This window comes from Moschus berezovskii, chromosome 18, assembly GCF_049115385.1.
Source record: "Moschus berezovskii isolate FMDL1 chromosome 18, NW_MosBer_1.0, whole genome shotgun sequence".
Classification (NCBI taxonomy): Eukaryota; Metazoa; Chordata; class Mammalia; order Artiodactyla; family Moschidae; genus Moschus; species Moschus berezovskii.
In genome coordinates, this window is record NC_142477.1 from 62640450 (window position 1) to 62659824 (window position 19375).

Sequence of the window (19375 nt, forward strand, 5' to 3'; positions counted from 1 at the left end):
TATTAAAAAGTTATTTGAGATATGGCTATTAAAATTATTCTAAAATACCACTTAACATTTATCTCATCCTTTTTAATTTCATGTTTTTAATCTACATAAGTAAACCCTGAAAAATATAAAATATCAATGAAAGAAACTGAAGATGGCACAACTAAATGAAAAGCTATTCCATATTTACTGATTAAAAGAATTAATATAGGGGTAGGGGAGTAAGAGGTACAAACTACAAGTGAGAGGTATAAAATAAGATATAAGGGTATATTGTACATTGAAAAAATATGACCAATATTTTATAATAAGTGTACATGGAATGTAACCTTTAAAAATTGTAAATCACCTTATTGTATACCTATAACATATTACTATATACCTGGCAACTATAGTTCAATAAAAAATGAAATTTAAAAATTATCGTTAAGATGTCTGTACTACTCAAAGCAAAACACAGACTCAGTACAATCCCTATCAAAATACCAATAGCACTTTTCAAAGAAACAGAAAAAAAAAAACAGTTGTAAAATTGGTATAGACTCACGTTGTTGTTCAGTCGCCAAGCTGTATTCAACACTTTGCAACCCTGTGGGCTGCAGCACACCAGGCTTCCCTGTCTCTCCCATCTCTCGGAGTTTGCCCAAATTCATGGTCATTGAATCAGTGATGCCATCTCATCCTCTGTCGCCCTCTTCTCTTTCTGTCTTCAATCTTTCCCAGCATCAGGGTCCTTTCAACTGAGTCAGTTCTTGGCATCAGGTGGCCAAAGTACTGGAGCTTCAACTTCAGCATAAGTCCTTCCACAGAGTACTCAGGGTTGATTTCCTTTGAAATTGACTGGTTTGATCTCCTTGCTTTCCAAGGGACTCTCAAGAGTCTTTGCCAGCATCACAGATCGAAAGCATCAATTTTTTGGCATTCTGCCTTCTTTAATGTCCAGCTCTCACATCCATACGTGACAACTGGAAAGACTATAGCCTTGACTATTCGGACCATTGTCAGCAAAGTAATCTCTTTGCTTTTTAACACATTGTCTAGGTTTGTCATAGCTTTCCTGCCAAGAAGCAATTGTCTTCTAATTTCATGGCTACAGTCACCATCTGCAGTGATTTTAGAGCCCAAGAAGAGGAAATCTGTCACTGCTTCCACCTTTTTCCTTTCTGTTTGCCATGAGGTGATGGGACCAGATGCCAAGATCTTAGTTTTTTTAATATTGACTTTTAAGCCAGCTTTTTCACTTTCCTCCTTCACCCTCATCAAGAGGCCTCTTTAGTTTCTCTTCACTTTCTGTCGTTAGGGTGGTATCATCTGCATATCTGAGGTTGTTAATATTTGTCCCATCAATCTTGATTCCAGGTTGTAACTCATCCAGCCTGGCATTTCACATGATATGCTCTGTGTATAAGTTAAATAAACAGGGTGATAATAAACAGCCTTATCGTACTCCTTTGTCTATCCTGAGCCAGTCAGTTGTTCCATACAGGGTTCTAACTGTTGCTTCTATAGTTTGTTATGATCCACACAGTCAAAGGCTTTAGTGTAGTCAATGAAACAGAGTTAGATGTTTTCCTGGAATTCCCTGTCTTTCTCTATGATCCAGAGAAAGTTGGCAATTTGATCTCTAGTTCCTCTGCCTTTTCTAAACCCATCTGCCTGAACATCTGGAGTTTTCAGTTCATGTAAGGCTGAAGCCTAGCTTGGAGGATTTTGAGCATAACCTTCCTAGCATCGGAGATGAATGCAATTGTCTGATGGTTTGAACCTTCTTTAGTATTGCCCTTCTTGGGAATTGGAATGAGAACTGACCTTTTCCAGTCCTGTGCCCACTGCTGGGTTTTCCAAATTTGCTGACAAATTGAATGCAGCACTTTAATAGCATCATCTTTTAGGATTTTAAATAGCTCTGCTGGAATTCTATCACCACCACAAGCTTTATTGGCAGCTGTGCTTATATGGAACCACAAAAGATCCCAAATAAAAGAACCTTGAGAAAGGAGAGTAGAAGGTATCACTTGATGATTTCAAGTTATATTACAAAGCTATACTAATCAGAACAGTATGGCATTGGTATAAAAATAGACTCATTGACCAATGGAACACAAAAAATCTATTCAAAAATATATCAAAGAGTTAAATGTAAGATCTGCAACCATAAAATTCTGTAAGAAACCATGTAGGATAAGCTCCTTGATATGGGCCTTTCCAGTCATTATTTTTGGATATGACCACAAAAGGTCAGGCAACAACAGCAAAAATAAACAAGCTAAAACTAAAAAGCTTCTTCTGCATGGCAAAGGAAATAAGCAAAATGAAACACAGTCCATGGTTTTGGACATGAGTTTGAGCAAGCTCCAGGAGTTGGTAATGGATAAGGAAGCCTGGCATGCTACAGTCCATGGGGTCACAAAGAGTCAGACACGACTGAACTGAACTGATCCATGTTGCTGCAAATGGCATTGTTTCATTGTTTTTGATGACTGACTAATAGTCTATTGTGTATATATAACAAATCTTCTATATCTGTTCATCTGTAGATGGACATTTAGGTTGCTTCCATATCTTGGCTATTGTAGACAGCACTGCATTGAACATTGGGGTGCGTGTATCTTTTTGAACCATGTTTTTCTTCAGATACATGCCCCAGAGTGGGATTGCTGGATCATATGGTAGCTCTGTTTTTAGTTCCTTAAGGAACCTCCATACTGTTCTTCATAGGGGGTGTTCCAATTTACATTCCCACCAACAATGTAGACGTGTGTGGTAGTCAGTCAGTTGTATCCAACTCCTTACAACCCCATGGACTATACCCTACCAGGCTCCTCTGTCCATGGAATTCTCCAGGTAAGAATACTGGAATAGGTAGCCATTCCCTTCTCCAGGGGATCTTCCCGATACAGGGATTGATCCCAGGTCTCTTGGATTGCAGGCAGATTCTTTACTTTCTGAGCCACTAGGGAAGAACCAACAATGTAAAAAAGGATCCTTTTCTCCACACCTTCCGCTTTTGTTATTTGTAGGCTTTTTGATGATGGCCATTCTAACTGGCATGAGGTGATATCTCACTGTAGTTTTGATTTGAATTTATCTAATAATTACTGACAGTTGAGCATCTTTTCATATGCCTTTTGGTCAACTGTAAGTCTTCTTTGGAGAAACATCTATTTAGGTCTTTTGCCCATTTTTTCATGGGTTGTTCTTAAAATGTGTATGGAGACACAAAAGAACCCAAAGAGCCAAAACAATCTTGAGAATGAAAGACAGAGTTGGAAGATTAGGTTCCTTGACTTTAAATTACACTGCAAAGCTACAGTCATTAAAGCAGTATGGTGCTGACACAAAACCAGACATAAAGATCAACGCAACAAGGTAGAGAGCCCATGTAGCACCTATGGTCAGTTAATCTATGACAAAGGAAACAAGACTATACAATGGAGAAAAGATGCTCTCTTTAATAAATGATGCTGAGAAAACTGGACAGCTACATATAAAAAATGAAATTAGAACATTCTTTAGCACCATACACAAAAATCAACTCAAAATGAATTAACAGCCTAAATGTAACCAGATACTATAAATTCTTAGAGGAAAATATAGGCAGAACACTCTTTAACATAAATCACCACAATATCTTTTTCAGTTTTCTCCTAGAGTAATGAAAATGAAAACAAAAGTAAACAAATGGGACCTATTTAAACTGAAAAGCTTTTCATAGCAAAAGAAACCATAAACAAAATGAAAAGACAACCCATAGATTGGGAGAAAATGTTGCAAACAATGCAGCCGATAAGGAATAATCTCTAAATCTTATAAAAAGCTCATGCAGCTCAATATCAAAAGAATGAACCTAAGAAAATTTTAATTAAAAAATAAGATGATATAGATGAGAAATCTGAAATCAAAGAGATCAATTAACTTGCCCCAAGTAAATGACAGAACAAAATTATTCTCTTAAAATTTCTGCCAGTTACATGACCAATAAGGAGTTCATATCCAAAATATATAAAGAGCTGATACAACTCAGTATCAAAAAAATTGATTAAAAAATACACAAGACCTGAACAGATATTTCTCCAGAGAAGACATACAGATGACCAATAGGAAAAGATGCTCAACATCACTAATCATCAAAGAAATGCAAATGAGGTATCATCTCACACCTGTAAAATGGCTACCATCATAAAGACCATAAATAACATTGATGAGAATTTGGAGAAAAGGATACCCTAGTACATTGTTTGTAGGAATGTAAATTGGTAAAGCCACAATGTAAATTAGCATGAAGTTTCCTCAATAAACTAAAAATAGAACTACCAATTGGTCTTCCACTGCCATTCTTGGATATACTACTGGAGTAAACAAAAACAGTAATTTGAAAAGATATATTCACAAGACAGGGATCGAGACCATCCCCAAGAAAAAGAAATGCAAAAAGGCAAAATGGCTGTCTGAGGAGGCCTTAAAAATAGCTGTGAAAAGAAGAGAAGCCAAAAGAAAGGAGAAAAGGAAAGATATACCCATTTGAATGCAGAGTTCCAAAGAATAGCAAGGAGAGATAAGAAAGCCTTCCTCAGTGATCAATGCAAAGAAATAGAGGAAAACAATAGAATGGGAAAGTCTAGAGATCTCTTCAAGAAAATTAGAGATACCAAGGAAACATTTCATGCAAAGATGGGTACAATAAAGGACAGAAATGGTATGGACCTAACAGAAGCAGAAGATACTAAGAAGAGGTGGCAAGAATTCACAAAAGAACTGTACAAAAAAGATCTTCATGACCCAGATAATCACAATGGTGGGATCACTCACCTAGAGCCAGACATCCTGGAATGTGAAGTCAACTGGCCTTAGGAAGCATCACTACAAACAAAGCTAGTGGAGGTGATGGAACTCCAGTTGAGCTATTTCAAATCCTAAAAGATGATGCTGTGAAAGTGCTGCACTCAATATGCCAGGAAATTTGGAAAACTCAGCAGTGGCCACAGGACTGAAAAGGGTCAGTTTTCATTCCAATCCCTAATAAAGGCAATGCCAAAGAATGTTCAAACTATGACACAATTGCACTCATCTCACACGCTAGTAAAGTCATGCTCAAAATTCTCCAAGCCAGGCTTCAACAATACATGAACCGTGAACTTCCATCTGGTTTTAGAAAAGGCAAAGGAACCAGAGATCAAATTGCCAACATCTGCTGTATCATCTAAAAAGCAAGAGAGTTCCAGAAAAACATCTACTTCTGCTTTACTGACTATGTCAAAACCTTTGACTGTGTGGATCAAAACAAACTGGAAAATTCTGAAAGAAATGGGAATACCAGAACACCTGATCTAACTCTTGAGAAATCTGTATGCAGATCAGGAAGCAACAGTTAGAACTGGACATGGAACAACAGACTGGTTCTAAATAGGAAAAGGAGTACGTCAAGGCTGTATATTGTCACTGTGCTGATTTAACTTATATGCAGAGTACATCATAAGAAATGCTGGGCTGGATGAAGCACAAGCTGGACTCAAGATTGCCAGGAGAAATATCAATAACCTCAGATATGCAGATGACAGCACCCTTATGGCAGAAAGTGAAGAACTAAAGAGCCTCTCAATGAAAGTGAAAGAGGAGAGTGAAAAAGTTGGCTTGAACCTCAATATTCAGAAAACTAAGATCATGGCATCCGATCCGATCACTTCATGGGAAATAGATGGGGAAACAGTGGAAACAGTGGCAGATTTTATTTTGGGGGGCTCCAGAATCACTGCAGATGGTGACTGCAGCCATGATATTAAAAGATGCTTGCTCCTTGGAAGAATAGATGTGACCAACTTAGACAGCATATTAAAAAGCAGAGACACTACTTATACAGCAAAAGTCCGTCTAGTCAAAGCTATGTATGGTTTTTCCAGGAGTCATGTATGGATGTGAGAGCTGGACTATAAATAAAGCTGAGCACAGAAGAATTGATGCTTTTGAACTGTGGTGTTGGAGAAGAGTCTTGATTGTCCCTTGGACTGCAAGGAGATCCAACCAGTCCATCCTAAAGGAAATCAGTCCTGAGTGTTCATTGGAAGGACTGATGTTGAGGCTGAAACTCCAATACTTTGGCCACCTGATGGAAAGAGCTGACTCATTTGAAAAGACCCTGATGCCGGGAAAGATTGAAGGCAGTAGGAGAAGGGGACAACAGAGGATGAGATGGTTGGATGGCATCACCGACTCGATGGAGATGATTTGGGGTAAACTCCAGGAGTTGGTGATGGACAGGGAGGCCTGGCCTGCTGCAGTCCATGGGGTTGCAAAGAATTGGACACGACTGAGCAACTGAAGTGAACTGATGTACCCCAGTGTTCATAGCAGCATTATTTACAATAGCCTATGTAAGTGTCCATCAACAGATGAAGGATAAAGATGGGATATACATATACACACAATGCAATATTCCTCAGCCATTGAAAAAAGAATGACACTTTGACACTTGCAACAATATGAATAGACCTGGAGGATACTATGCTTGGTGAAATAAGTCAGAAAAATACAAAGACTGTATGTGATCACTTATATATGGAATCTGAACACTGAAATGAGTAAACATGACACAACAGAAACAAACTCATACGGAGAACAGACTAGTTGTTATCAGCGGGGATAGGCAAAGAAGGAGACAGGCGGAGGCAGGAGCTTAAGAAGAACAGACCACTATGTATTAAAATAAGCTACAGCATATATTGTACAGCACAGAAAATATAGCCAATATTTTATTATAACTTTAAATGGAGTATAATCTATAAAAATATCAAATCGTATGCTATCTACTTGAAACTAATATTGTAGATCACCTATACCTCAGTTTTTAAAAAAGAAGAGTCTCTTGAGCGCATATTCCATGTTTTCGCTAATTTTACTGTCCCCCTTAGAAGCTTTAACTGAAAAAGACTTCTAATAGTTGCTTATCATTAAAAAGAAAAACTGTATGGAATACAATATATACCACTCAGTGAAATCAAGATAATGCTCTGGTCATGATACTCGTGTTCATAATGCAGCTTCCTCTCCGAGCACGTATCTGAATTTAATGGGCTTTACACTGTATGTTCATGTATCTTCTAGGTTTCCACAGACGTGCAGCTCCAGTTACAAGAAGGCAGTTTCCACATGGTGCACACAGGATGGATTATCTGCACTTTGAGGATGATAGCCGTGGATGGTGGTTTGACATGGATATGGTGATCATCTATATTTATTCAGTGAACTGGGTCATTGGATTCATTGTTTTCTGCTTTCTTTGCTATTTTTTCTTTCCATTTTAGGAATTTTCATACCTTAATACTGTTGCACAATTACAAATGATGTAGATAATAATACTTAAACATTTTTAAACTGTGCTTTGAAGTTTTTATAATGTATTATATAAATTGTTGGTGTTTATAGAAAATATGAGAATGGATTTATTTATGAATGTTTCATGTAAGAAACTAAACTTGATTTAAGATCTAATCTATTAGCACTTAGCAACAATGCGCTATTAATTTTACAGTTTTCTTTGATTTGGGATTTGTGGTTCTAATTTTACAATGTCACTTTTACACATATTGTAAAGACTGAGATTTTCCCTCCACTTAAAAATACTAAAACTATAAAATGAAATGGTAATATAAGTAGATATTATCTTTAATTATAAACTATTTAGTAATCATCACCTATTCTCAGGCAAGTTATATACATTGAAGATAAACCATCTTCTCTGGGAACTAATCTAGCAGGGTATATTCAGTTTTGCTTTCCAGTGATCTCTATTTATGTCCTTAGTTTCCTTTCTATTACCAACACAGCTGACTATATATTTTTTTTAACAGACCTAATAATATCAGTAGTGCAACATTTTAGACTATTACAAGAATAGAATAGTAAACACAAACAAAAAAAAGGAAAAATAAAAATAAAACTAATTCACACCAACAAAGACTTAGAAAATTATATTAACACTTTTCCAATAGCAGGATTACTCACCTGAAGAAATTAAAAAGTTACTTTCAGAGAAATGCATGTCTAAACTGTAATTAATTTAGTGATTCTTTTAATTTGGAGGTCGTCAAATATATTGTAAATGTACAATAAAGAGTGGCTTTTAAATTTTTTCATTGTTATTAACTAATTTTCTGTCTGGAATAAGAATTGTTGGAAATAGGCTTAAGGGTTTATAGAACAAAAACTTGGCTTATTATTATTACACTCTTCCTTGGAATTAGTTTTCCCACATTAATATTTTTAAAAAGGAAATCTGAATTATCCCAGTACAAAAGAGAATTTGGGTAGGTAGTCCAGTATTAAAAGTGAAAAAACTAAGCACAGAGAAGTAAACTTGTTTATTTCTATCATTTAGGTGGCCTTTGTGTAACCTAGAACCAAAGTTTTTATTATGAACTACTAATTCAACATTTTTATACTATGATGCCATATACTTGGTAAGGCAGTAGGCATATTTTAATAAAAGGTAAGTACGGGATTCTCTCGTGGCACTAAAAATACTACCGCCTTTCAAACAAATTGAGATTGATCAGTCTACGGAAAGTCCAGTTTTGTCCCAACTGCTGACTGTATTTGAATAAAAACATTTAACTGACAGTATGTGATGTTCTAAGAAAATATGGAATAGTGATACAAAATTTTATTCTGACATTGCTTATTGTGTTTTAAATTATATCTGTGAAAGAAAACAGTGTAAATCAGATAGCATCAAATCCAGAAATCAGAAGACTAAATACATTTTAGAAACAGATCAATCATCACACATATATTATAGTAAAATATATATATATGTATATATAATGCTTGTAGTCTAGTGACTAAACTATATCTTGGTGAAATAGCATTGTTGGCAAACTTCAGTATTATCTTACAAAAATGGGTATTTATAATCAGTGATTTCTATCAAAGTAAAGATGATATTGTTAAGGCAAAATATTGCCTTCTTAAAATATATGTCAGGAAAACTTAACAAAACACATGTGGGAAGCAATATTTTAAGAACTTTAAAATAAATTGTAGCCATTTCCCAAGCAACTCCTGGCTTATAAGCTCTAGCAAATATGCCTTCATTCATTTCTAACTTACTTTAAAAATTGATTGTAATTATACATGAAGTAACATTCAAAAAACTAAGATCATGGCATCCAGTCCCATCACTTCATGGCAAATAGATGGGGAAACATGGAAACAGTGACAGATTTTATTTTTCTTGGGCTCCAAAATCACTGCAGATGGTGACTGCAGCCATGAAATTAAAAGACAATTGCTCTGTGGAAGAAGAGCTGTGTCAAACCTGGACAACATATTAAAAAGCAGAGACATTACTTTGCCGACAAAGGTCCATGTAGTCAAAGTTATGGATCTTTTGATGTATGGATGTTAGAGTTGGACCATAAAGAAGGCTGAGCATCAAAGAATTGATGCTTTTGAACTGCAGTGTTGGAGAAGACTCTTGAGAGTCTCTTGTAATGCAACATCAAAGCAGTCAGTCTTAAAGGAAATCAGTCCTGAGTATTCATTGGAAGGCCTGATGCTGAAGCTGAAGCTCCAGTACTTTGACCACCTGATGCCAACTCATTAAAAAAGGCCCAACTCATTAGAAAAGGCCCAACTCATTAGAAAAGTCCCTGATGCTGGGAAAGATTGAAGGCTGAAGGAGAAGGGGATGACAGAGGATGAGATGGTTGGATGGCATCACTGACTCGATGGACATGAGTTGGAGCAAACTCCAGGAGTTGGTGATAGACAGGGGAGCTTGACGTGCTGCAGTCCATGGAGTCGCAAAGAGTCAAACATGACTGAGCAACTGAACAACAACAAAAGTAAAATAAATTGTATTACAGGTACATATTTCTCAGAGAAATAAAGTTGATTCCCAAAATATATTTATTAGGTCAGTGATACATATCAGTTTATGAAGTGAAGTCACTTAGTTGTGTCCAACTCTTTGCGACCCCATGGACGGTAGCCTACCAGGCTCCTCTGTCCATGGGATTTCCCAGGCAAGAGTACTGGAGTGGGTTGCCATTTCCTTTTCCAGGGGATCTTCCTGACCCAGGGATCGAATCCAGGTCTCCAGCATTGCAGGCAGACGCTTTACCCTCCTAGCCATAGCTCTGTATATACAAGCTAAATCCATATCCTTACCTGGTGCTGGGAGAGACTGAAGGCAACAGGAGAAGAGAGCAGCAGAGGATGAGATGGTGAGACAGCATCTCTGACTCCATGGACATGAGTTTGAGCAAGCTCCAGGAGACAGTGAAGGACAGGGAAGGCTAGCATGCTGCAGTCCATGGGGTTGCAAAGAGTGGACACGACTTGTCGACTACAACCTTCAGATAAACAGAATACCCTTTTCAAAAGGAGTCATAGTCTGGATGAGCATTCTCAATTCACGTCTGGTCACTGATACAGAGCTTGAGCTAGGAATTTAAATCCCTGTGTTCATCTTTTTCACTGGCCAGTAAGAGATGTCTATGTACCCATGCTTGTATATATATGTGTGTGTGTGTATATATATACACACACACACATACAAATATATAATATATATATAATGTACACATACACAAAACAAGGAAATGAAATGATTGCATGGTTTTGAGAATCAGTTTACACAAATCCAGAGTCCATAGGGAAGGCAGTAAGAAATGTAAGAACACAAAAGTCTAGGATTCAAACGACAATTGCCAAAACTATTGTCCACAGGTAGAGTTTCTATCTCCAGGGAATGTCTAAACCTTCTTTTCAGTTCAGTTCAGTCGCTCAGTCGTGTCCGACTCTTTGCGACCCCATGAATCACAGCACGCCAGGCCTCCCTGTCCATCACCAATTCCCGGAGTTCACTCAAACTCATGTCCATCAAGTCAGTGATGCCATCCAGCCATCTCATTCTCTGTCGTCCCCTTCTCCTCCCGCCCCCAATCCTTCCCAGCATCAGAGTCTTTTCCAGTGAGTCAACTCGTCGCATGAGGTGGCCAAAGTATTGGAGTTTCAGCTTTAGCATCAGTCCTTCCAATGAACACCCAGGATTGATCTCCTTTAGAATGGACTGGTTGGATCTCCTTGCAGTCCAAGGGACTCTCAAGAGTCTTCTCCAGCACCACAGTTCAAAAGCATCAATTCTTCGGCGATCAGCTTTCTTCACAATCCAACTCTCACATCCATACATGACCACTGGAAAAACCATAGCCTTGACTAGACGGACCTTGGTTGGCAAAGTAATGTCTCTGCTTTTTAATATACTATCTAGGTTGGTCACAACTTTCCTTCCAAGGAGTAAGTGTCTTTTAATTTCATGGCTGCAATCAGCATCCGCAGTGATTTTGGAGCCCAAAAAAATAAAGTCTGACACTGTTTCCACTGTTTTTCCATCTATTTCCCATGAAGTGATGGGACCAGATGCCATGATCTTAGTTTTCTGAATGTTGAGCTTCCAGCCAACCTTTTCACTCTCCTCTTTCACTTTCATCAAGAGGCTTTTGAGTTCCTCTTCACTTTTCTGCCATAAGGGTGGTGTCATCTGCATATCTGAGGTTATTGATATTTCTCCCAGCAATCTTGATTCCAGCTTGTGCTTCTTCCAGCCCAGCGTTCCTCATGATGTACTGTGCATATAAGTTAAATAAGCAGGGTGACAATATACAACCTTGACCTACTCCTTTTCCTATTTGGAACCAGTCTGTTGTTCCATGTACTTCTTTTAAGACCTTCCAACTGATTATCAGGCCCACCCAGGGTAACCTCCCTAATGACTGATGAGGGACTTTATATCTCAAAAATTTCTCTTTACAGGAGAAGCTACACTGATGTTTTATTAAGTAATTAAGAGAAGGTGTATATATGCTAGACTAGCTCATGCTTTCCTTCCCTCTTTCCAACTCTTATGAAAGCATAACTCTTGTAGCCTACTTACTCATAAACACATTGCAAAGGAAATTCTAAGGACTGTAATTTAGCCTAACTAAGTTGACACACCACAGAGCCATCACACATGTGATGTCCTTTCACTAGGTTTCATCTCTGAGCTATATATACAAAAGGATTAATCTTAAAATCAGCATAAACTCAAATTAAAAGTTTATAGCATAACCTTTAATAATTCTTCTCTACTACCATAAAAGTTTTAAAATGTTCTACACAGGTGGTCTGGTTAGCTATTGCTGAATAACAAACTACCCTAAATTTAACGGTGTAAGAAAATAATCATTTGATTATATCTCATATTTTTGTGGATCAGGGGCTCAGACAGCACTCAGCGGGATGATTCTGTGTTCCCCGTAGCATCAACAGAGGTCACTTGGTGATACTCAGCAGGCAGCAGACTGGGTCTGGAGAGTTCAAGACAGCTCCACTCGTAAGGCTGGTTTCCCTGGGAGAAGTGGCTTAAAATTCAGGCTCAGCTGAATGATCAAATGGAGCACCTTCATGTGGTCTGATAGGGCAGTCTCATAGTGATCAGAACTCTTGCATGGTAGCTCAGGACTCCCAGAGGGAATGTTCATGAAACCCAGGCAGAAAAAGCAGAGTTGCAGATCACCAGCCTCAGCAGTCCAGCTGCTTCCTATTGATCAAGAATGTCGCTAAGACCAGTTAAGATTCAAGGAAAGGGGAATCTGATTCTAAGAGACCAAGCAATAATCTGTCACTCTAGGAAATCTCTGTGGTGGCGGTGTAGTTCCTAAGTCGTGTCTGACTCTTGCAACCCCATGGACTGTAGCCCACCAGGCGCTTCTGTCCCTGGGGTTCTCCAGGCAGGAATACTGGAGTGTGTTGGCATTTCCTTCTTCAGGGGATCTTCCTGACCCAGGAATCAAACCTGGCTCTCCTGCATTGCAGGCAGATTCCTTACCGACTGAGCTACAAGGGAAGCCTAGGAAATCTTTGTAGGGGTTAATAAATCTAAAAATGTAACCCTTGGTAAAAGGATTAAAAACTGAAAAATGTATCAACTGTGTAGCCAGTCTTGATTACCTCAGCCAGGAAAGTATCAAGGAGCTTAATACTTAATAAATAAATAATATTATCCTCAACATGCTACATATGTATCAACACATATGATATGTATCTGTGCTTCTCACGCTTTAATATCCATGTTAATTACCTCAGTTCAGTTCAGTCGCTCAGTTGTGTCCGACTCTTTGAGACCCCATGGACTATACAGACCATGGAATTCTCTAGGCCAAAATACTGGAGTGGGTAGCCTTTCCCTTTTCCAGGGGAATCTTCCTAGAGATCTTGTTAAAATGCAGATCTAGGATAGGGCCTGGAATTCTGCATTTCTAATAAGTCCTATGTGATACCAAAGCTTCTAGTCAGATGAACAAAGTAATGGGTCAAGAGACTTTCTGCAAAGGGCTATATAGTAAATATTTTGTGGCCATCAAAGAGTATTTGTCACATATTTTAAAAAATCTGACCACAGATAATTGTCACTGGTATTCAAATTTGGCTGCATAATAGAATCATTTGGGCAATTCTTAAAAGTACTGATGCCTAGGTCCTACCCCAAATACTCTAACTGGTATAGGAATAGGGATCCATAAAATTTCTCTAGGTTAAATCTAGGGCTTCCCTGTTGGCTCAGAGGTAAAGAGCCCGCCTACCAATACAGGAGACACGGTTCAATCCTTGAGAAGATCTCCCAGAGAAGAAAATGGCAACCCACTCCAGTATTCTTGCCTGGGAAATCCCATGGTCAGAGGAACCTGGTAAGTTACTACTCATGGGTTAGCAAAAGAGTCAGACACGACTTAGTGACTAAACGACAACAGGTTAAATCTATTATGTGGTAAAATTTGAAAACTAATGATCTATATCACTTTCTATTTCTACCCACTTGTATCTTTTGGGTGATTAAATCTTTTTCAGTACATCTGAATGACTGAATTAATACAGATCTCTCTTCACTTGAATAGGAAACTGACAATCTAATTAAAAAATAACAACCCAAAATCGATGCTGTCATCAGCACACCCCTGCTCCCATTAGGAAGCCTATCCCCAATGGACTTCATGTTATTAATAGTAAAATGAAGTTGGATGTCAAATTTAGAAATGATAGAAAGTGATGAATAAGTAGGTTGCTGGGGCAAAAATAGTGAAACACAGAAAACTTCAAATAAGTAGAGTGGTAAATTGCAAGGCTATAAAAAGTAGAAATTACCATAAACCTCATCAGGATAATTAAGAAAAACCTATAAGAGGCTTCACCTAGACTAGCATTTTGCTTAAAAACTAAAGAGTTATGAACATGTCAATCTATAAGTGGCGTGAGAAGTTTACTTAAAATGTTCTCTTAAATATTTTTAACTCTCATACTTTTATACTATGTATCTCTGCATTATACAGGGTTTCCAAAGAAAGCTATGAATTCTTACTCAGTTCTGTCTGAATTAATATGCTTTTTAAAATGGAAGATACTTTTTAAAGAATTATACATGCTACCTTTATAAGCAAATAACTTTAACTGAAATTCCCATTTCAGTAATGCAACTTGGAAAATCACTTTACATTTGCCATCTTTCCTAAGTAAAATTTTGTCTATAACATTATAATGTATTTGTTGATAGTTAATGTCAATAAATTACTAAAGAAAACAGTAACTTATTCTGTGCCCAAATAATATTCCACTTTTCATTACATATTATCTTTTCTCTTTATCCTTTCTGAAGTTTTTATTTCAGCTCTTTCCTGTGAATTAGCTCCCTTAGTTTTAACCTCCTGGACTACATTTCTCTCTGCTTCTACATCTTCCATATAAAATAGTACATCTTCATATAGTAAAATGCAACTGTAAGACATAGTTAATACGATCTCCTCACTCATTCATGCATTCAACAAACAAAAGTAGTACATGCTCAATAAATATTCACTTACTCTACTAATGATGCTCAATTCAAGTTCTGACCATGATCTGAACTTCATTTAAATACTGATCACATATTCTAAGGATTTCAGAATAAATTTGTTACCTAGAGATCTATATTTGCTGTTTAGTCACTCAGTCATGTCTGACTCCTTGTGACCCCCATGGACTGCAGCCCACCAGGCTCCTCTGTCCTTAGAATTTTCCAGGCAAGAATACAGGAGTGGGTTCCCATTTCCTTCTCCAGGGAATCTTCCTGACCCAGGGACTGAACCCCTACCTCCTACACTGGCAGGTGAATTCTTTACCTCTGAGCCACCTCCTTTTAATTTAAAGAGTTCAGAAATCTACGTGGTATCTTACTATTTAAATGAAAGTTACATCTGGTGCAAGCAAAATTTTCTACTCCTGTCTGCTTTGTGTTATGGACTCAGAGATAATCAGTATATGTGTATATCAGAACGTCCACTTCTCCTTATGACTAACAGCTAAAAGTAGAGGGAAATGAAAATTACACCACCTTAGTTCTTCTTTCTACCAGATAAAGTTCTAGTTATATTAACCATGTTATTGTACATAGTTCACGGTTACTGCTATTCACTGCTTCTAACCTAGATATTAATTGAGTGTGTTTTTCCTTCCATAACTGGGGAAAGGCACATATGACCTCCCTTGGAAAAAATGTCTCTTGCCCTAGTTATGATCTTTACATCTTGTGGCTGAGAAAAGGCAGGAGGTGCATTTTATTTGCAAAAATTATCAACTTAAAACTATCAAAGGTGGAGGTATGTTTCAGAAGATGATTGTTTTATCAGCTAATCAGTTATAAACCCACTATAAATTTGACCCAATCTGGTTTTAAATATTTCAGAATAAATTTTTATCACAGTTTACTGATAAATTCTGAAATACTCCATCTCATTTATATCTAGAAAGGAAAAAACTTAATTAAAATTGTAAGAGTGAAGCAAACCATACACAAAATCTACATGGCCTATTTCATTAACATTAAAAATTCAGGACTTCTAAAAATAATATTTAATATTCCACTGCCATTCCTTACAACTTCATCATCAAATCTGCTGGAACAGTAAACAGCAATGATTAATGTTGTATATATTTACTTTTTTATTCTGAATCAAATCAGAGAGTCACAGCAGTGAAAATAAAGCAACAATGGTTTTCAAACAACAATTAAAGGAAAGGGAAACTCTAGGTAATGTATACACTTAAATCACACATTCACAAACATATTTACCTTGTTCTCTGTATAACACCCCGAAGAGTCAAAAGGGCACATGCTTCATAAGAGTCAAATGAACTCTTAGAGCAAATTCTAGGACAATACAAAACAATCAAAATTATATCACGGTGCTTAATAATGCTACAATTGTATGTTAATTTGTCAGATTCACTTTGACTCTGAATAAAATGTTACCTGTACAGTGTTTCCATCAGAATCAAAATGTTCACATGCATTACCACTAATGGTGCAAAAAGTTCGTAAGCTTTGTTTTCTTGCAGTTCTAGGTTGGTGCAAAGGTTCTTTCATGTCTTGAAAAATATGGCAGATTTTTACTTCTAAATCAGGAACTGCAGTTACTGCTGATGGTTTATCTGATTCTTCTTCAAAGACTATAAGAACAGAAAGTCTGGTTAAAACACATGATAGCCCCAAATTTGGCCCAATCTTTGTTTGAATTATTAAGTGACTTTTTTAAACTGGTGAAACTGATAAACCAAAATAAAATGAGCTCAATATGTCAAGGTGCAATGATTATTAACTAGGAGAAGATAAGATTTTTATAGGACACTTATTAAGCCCATTTGACTAATTAGAGTGGTTCACGAAAAGGTAAATTGAGGTCAGACTATGAAGTAGAAGAATTTGAACAATATACACTTCCTTCGAATTTGCTTGGTGCTTTCCATCTTTGAATTTTTGCTTATGCCTTTCTTATAATTATTTGTGTTTTCCTCAGGCCTAATCTTAGGCCTTGGCAAATAAGAGCTCAGTCTTTATTATTCTGCTCATCTTGTATTATATTTCCCCAAGAATAAGAATTGTGTGTGTGTGTCCAACTCTTTGCGACCCTGTGGACTATAGCCTACCAGGCTCCTCTGTCCATGGGATTCTCCAGCCAAGAATACTGGAGTGGGTAGCCAATGCTGGGAAAGATTGAGAGCAGGAGGAGGAGTGGACAACAGAGGATGAGATGTTTGGCTGGCATCACCAACACAATGGATATGAGTTTGAGCAAACTCCAGGAGATAGAAACAGGGAAGCCTGGCATGCTGCAGTCCTTGGGGTCACAGAGTCAGATGTGACTTAGTGACTGAACAACAATAAGAAATTTACCCAGTGTCAGAATTTATCAAAAAATATGTAAAAACCCAACTTCTAATAAAATAAAATTACTGTCACCTGTTAGTGATGGTGATTTGGTTACAGTAGTAATTAAACTCACCTAATGATCTGAAAGGCACTATTTCCTTCTCTGCATAGTTTTTATCAAAGTGATTCACAAACTACTGTAAAATATACTTGTACAATTTCTGTGTCAAACATTTGAGGACAATTTTTAAACATAATAAAACCACCCTTCCCCTGAAATATCAAAACATGTCAATTTTCTAATCCATAAAAATGAAAAAATAAATTTAATTTATAGAGGCACTGAAATTCAATTTCATGCAAAAAGACAAATAATTACATATGTGTAAACTAATGGGCTTTAAATTCCTGTCCCACTCCTTGGATCTGTCCTTGACCCTGTTGTTCTTGATTCTGTTGCCTGTTAGCTTTAGGAATGGGCTAAAAGTAATCTTTAAATGTGGCTGTACAGTAGAAGCACTGTTTAGAAAGGACATTACTGCATGTCATGTCAGGCTACTAAATGACTATCAACACTGGAATACTGGAATCTGTACTTTTAATAAGCTTCCTGCCACCACTCTGACACTGCTCTAGATTTACATATTCAAGAAGCCACTGAACTGAATGGTCCTTGTAAATAGTTATCCAAATTTTACTGTACATACTAAATATGACATTATTTACTCAGCAAAAACTGGGAGCTGACTATGGCTCAGATCGTGAAGTTCTTATTGCCAAATTCAGACTTAAATTGAAGAAAGTAGGGAAAACCACTAGACCATTCAGGTATGACCTAAATCAAATCCCTTATGATTATACAGTGGAAGTGACAAATATATTCAAGTGATAGCTTAGGTGAATGATATCAGATTTGTGATCTCTGAAGAAGAGGATTTAGCTTCAGGATTAGGGACCAGGCTTGATCACTCAGAGCTTTTGTGCAGCAGAAGTTTTATTACAGTGAAAAAAGGACAGAGAAAGCCTCTGACACAGACCTCAGAAGGGAGACAGAGAGAGCTCCACTCACTAGTCTTATCGAGGCCGTATATACTTTTACCAGACCCACTCCACAACATACACCTTAAATTAACAAAATTAGAACTAACTATACAAAGTTCTTATCAGATCTACATCCACAAAATGTCTTAAGATAACAAGATTAGTCAGAGGTTCTTGTTAAGAAGCAGAAACATGTCTTGGAGCAAGATACATTATTGTTATATAATCATTAATACAGAGCTCATGTATGTATATAAGAGTTGGACTGTGAAGAAAGCTGAACGCTGAAGAATTGATGCTTTTGAACTGTGGTGTTGGAGAAGACTCTTGAGAGTCCCTTGGACTGCAAGGAGATCCAATGAGTCCACTCTAAAGGAGATCAATCCTGGGTGTTCATTGGAAGGACTGATGCTAAAGCTGAAACTCCAATACTTTGGCCACCTCATGCGACGAGTTGACTCACTGGAAAAGACTCTGATGCTGGGAGGGGTTGGGGGCAGGAGGAAAAGGGGACGACAGAGAATGAGATGGCTGGATGGCATCACTGACTTGATGGACATGAGTTTGAGTGAACTCCGGGAGTTGGTGATGGACAGGCAAGCTTGGCGTGCTGCAGTCCATGGAGTCACAAAGAGTCAGACATGACTGAGCAACTGAACTGAACTGAAACAAGCTCAGATGGTAAAGAATTCACCTGCAATGCAAGGAAAGCAGGGTCTGAGAGAGGGCTGGAGGGTTCTGGGAGCCAAGGGTATGCCTCATATCCTCTCCCCTCCAATCGTGTCCCCTATTGAGTGTTCTTGCCTTTGGACTGTACATGTGAGGCTTACAGATTTCTTCAAAAGGCATACAAGCAATTTATCATCACTTATTGTAATCATACATGAGGATAAAATCCATGCCATATAAACATACATATGCATCTTTTATTAGGAATTTATAATTTGGCTTAACTTCTTGAAGAATACATTTAGTCCAAAATATTGAGTATATAATCTAGCTCTTTGTGACTGACATCACTAAGGTCCTCAAAAGTATTTACCAACTATACATTTACAAAAGGCATTGAAAGTGAAAGTCATTCAGTCATATCCAATTCTTTGCAACTCCATGGACTATACAGTCCAT

At 37.4% G+C, this 19375-nt stretch overlaps 1 protein-coding gene across 2 annotated transcripts in view; it reads left to right on the plus strand.

The window, feature by feature from the left end:
• The window catches only part of RNF180 (ring finger protein 180), a 306778-nt gene extending 298663 nt beyond the window's left edge, over positions 1 to 8115 (plus strand). For both annotated transcript variants that reach the window (XM_055422004.1, XM_055422005.1), the window contains one exon: positions 7087 to 8115. In XM_055422004.1, the coding sequence (XP_055277979.1) occupies positions 7087 to 7286 (200 nt within the window). In that variant the 3' untranslated portion in view covers positions 7287 to 8115. The remainder of the gene's footprint in view (positions 1 to 7086) is intronic.
• Positions 8116 to 19375: the final 11260 nt, after the last annotated feature.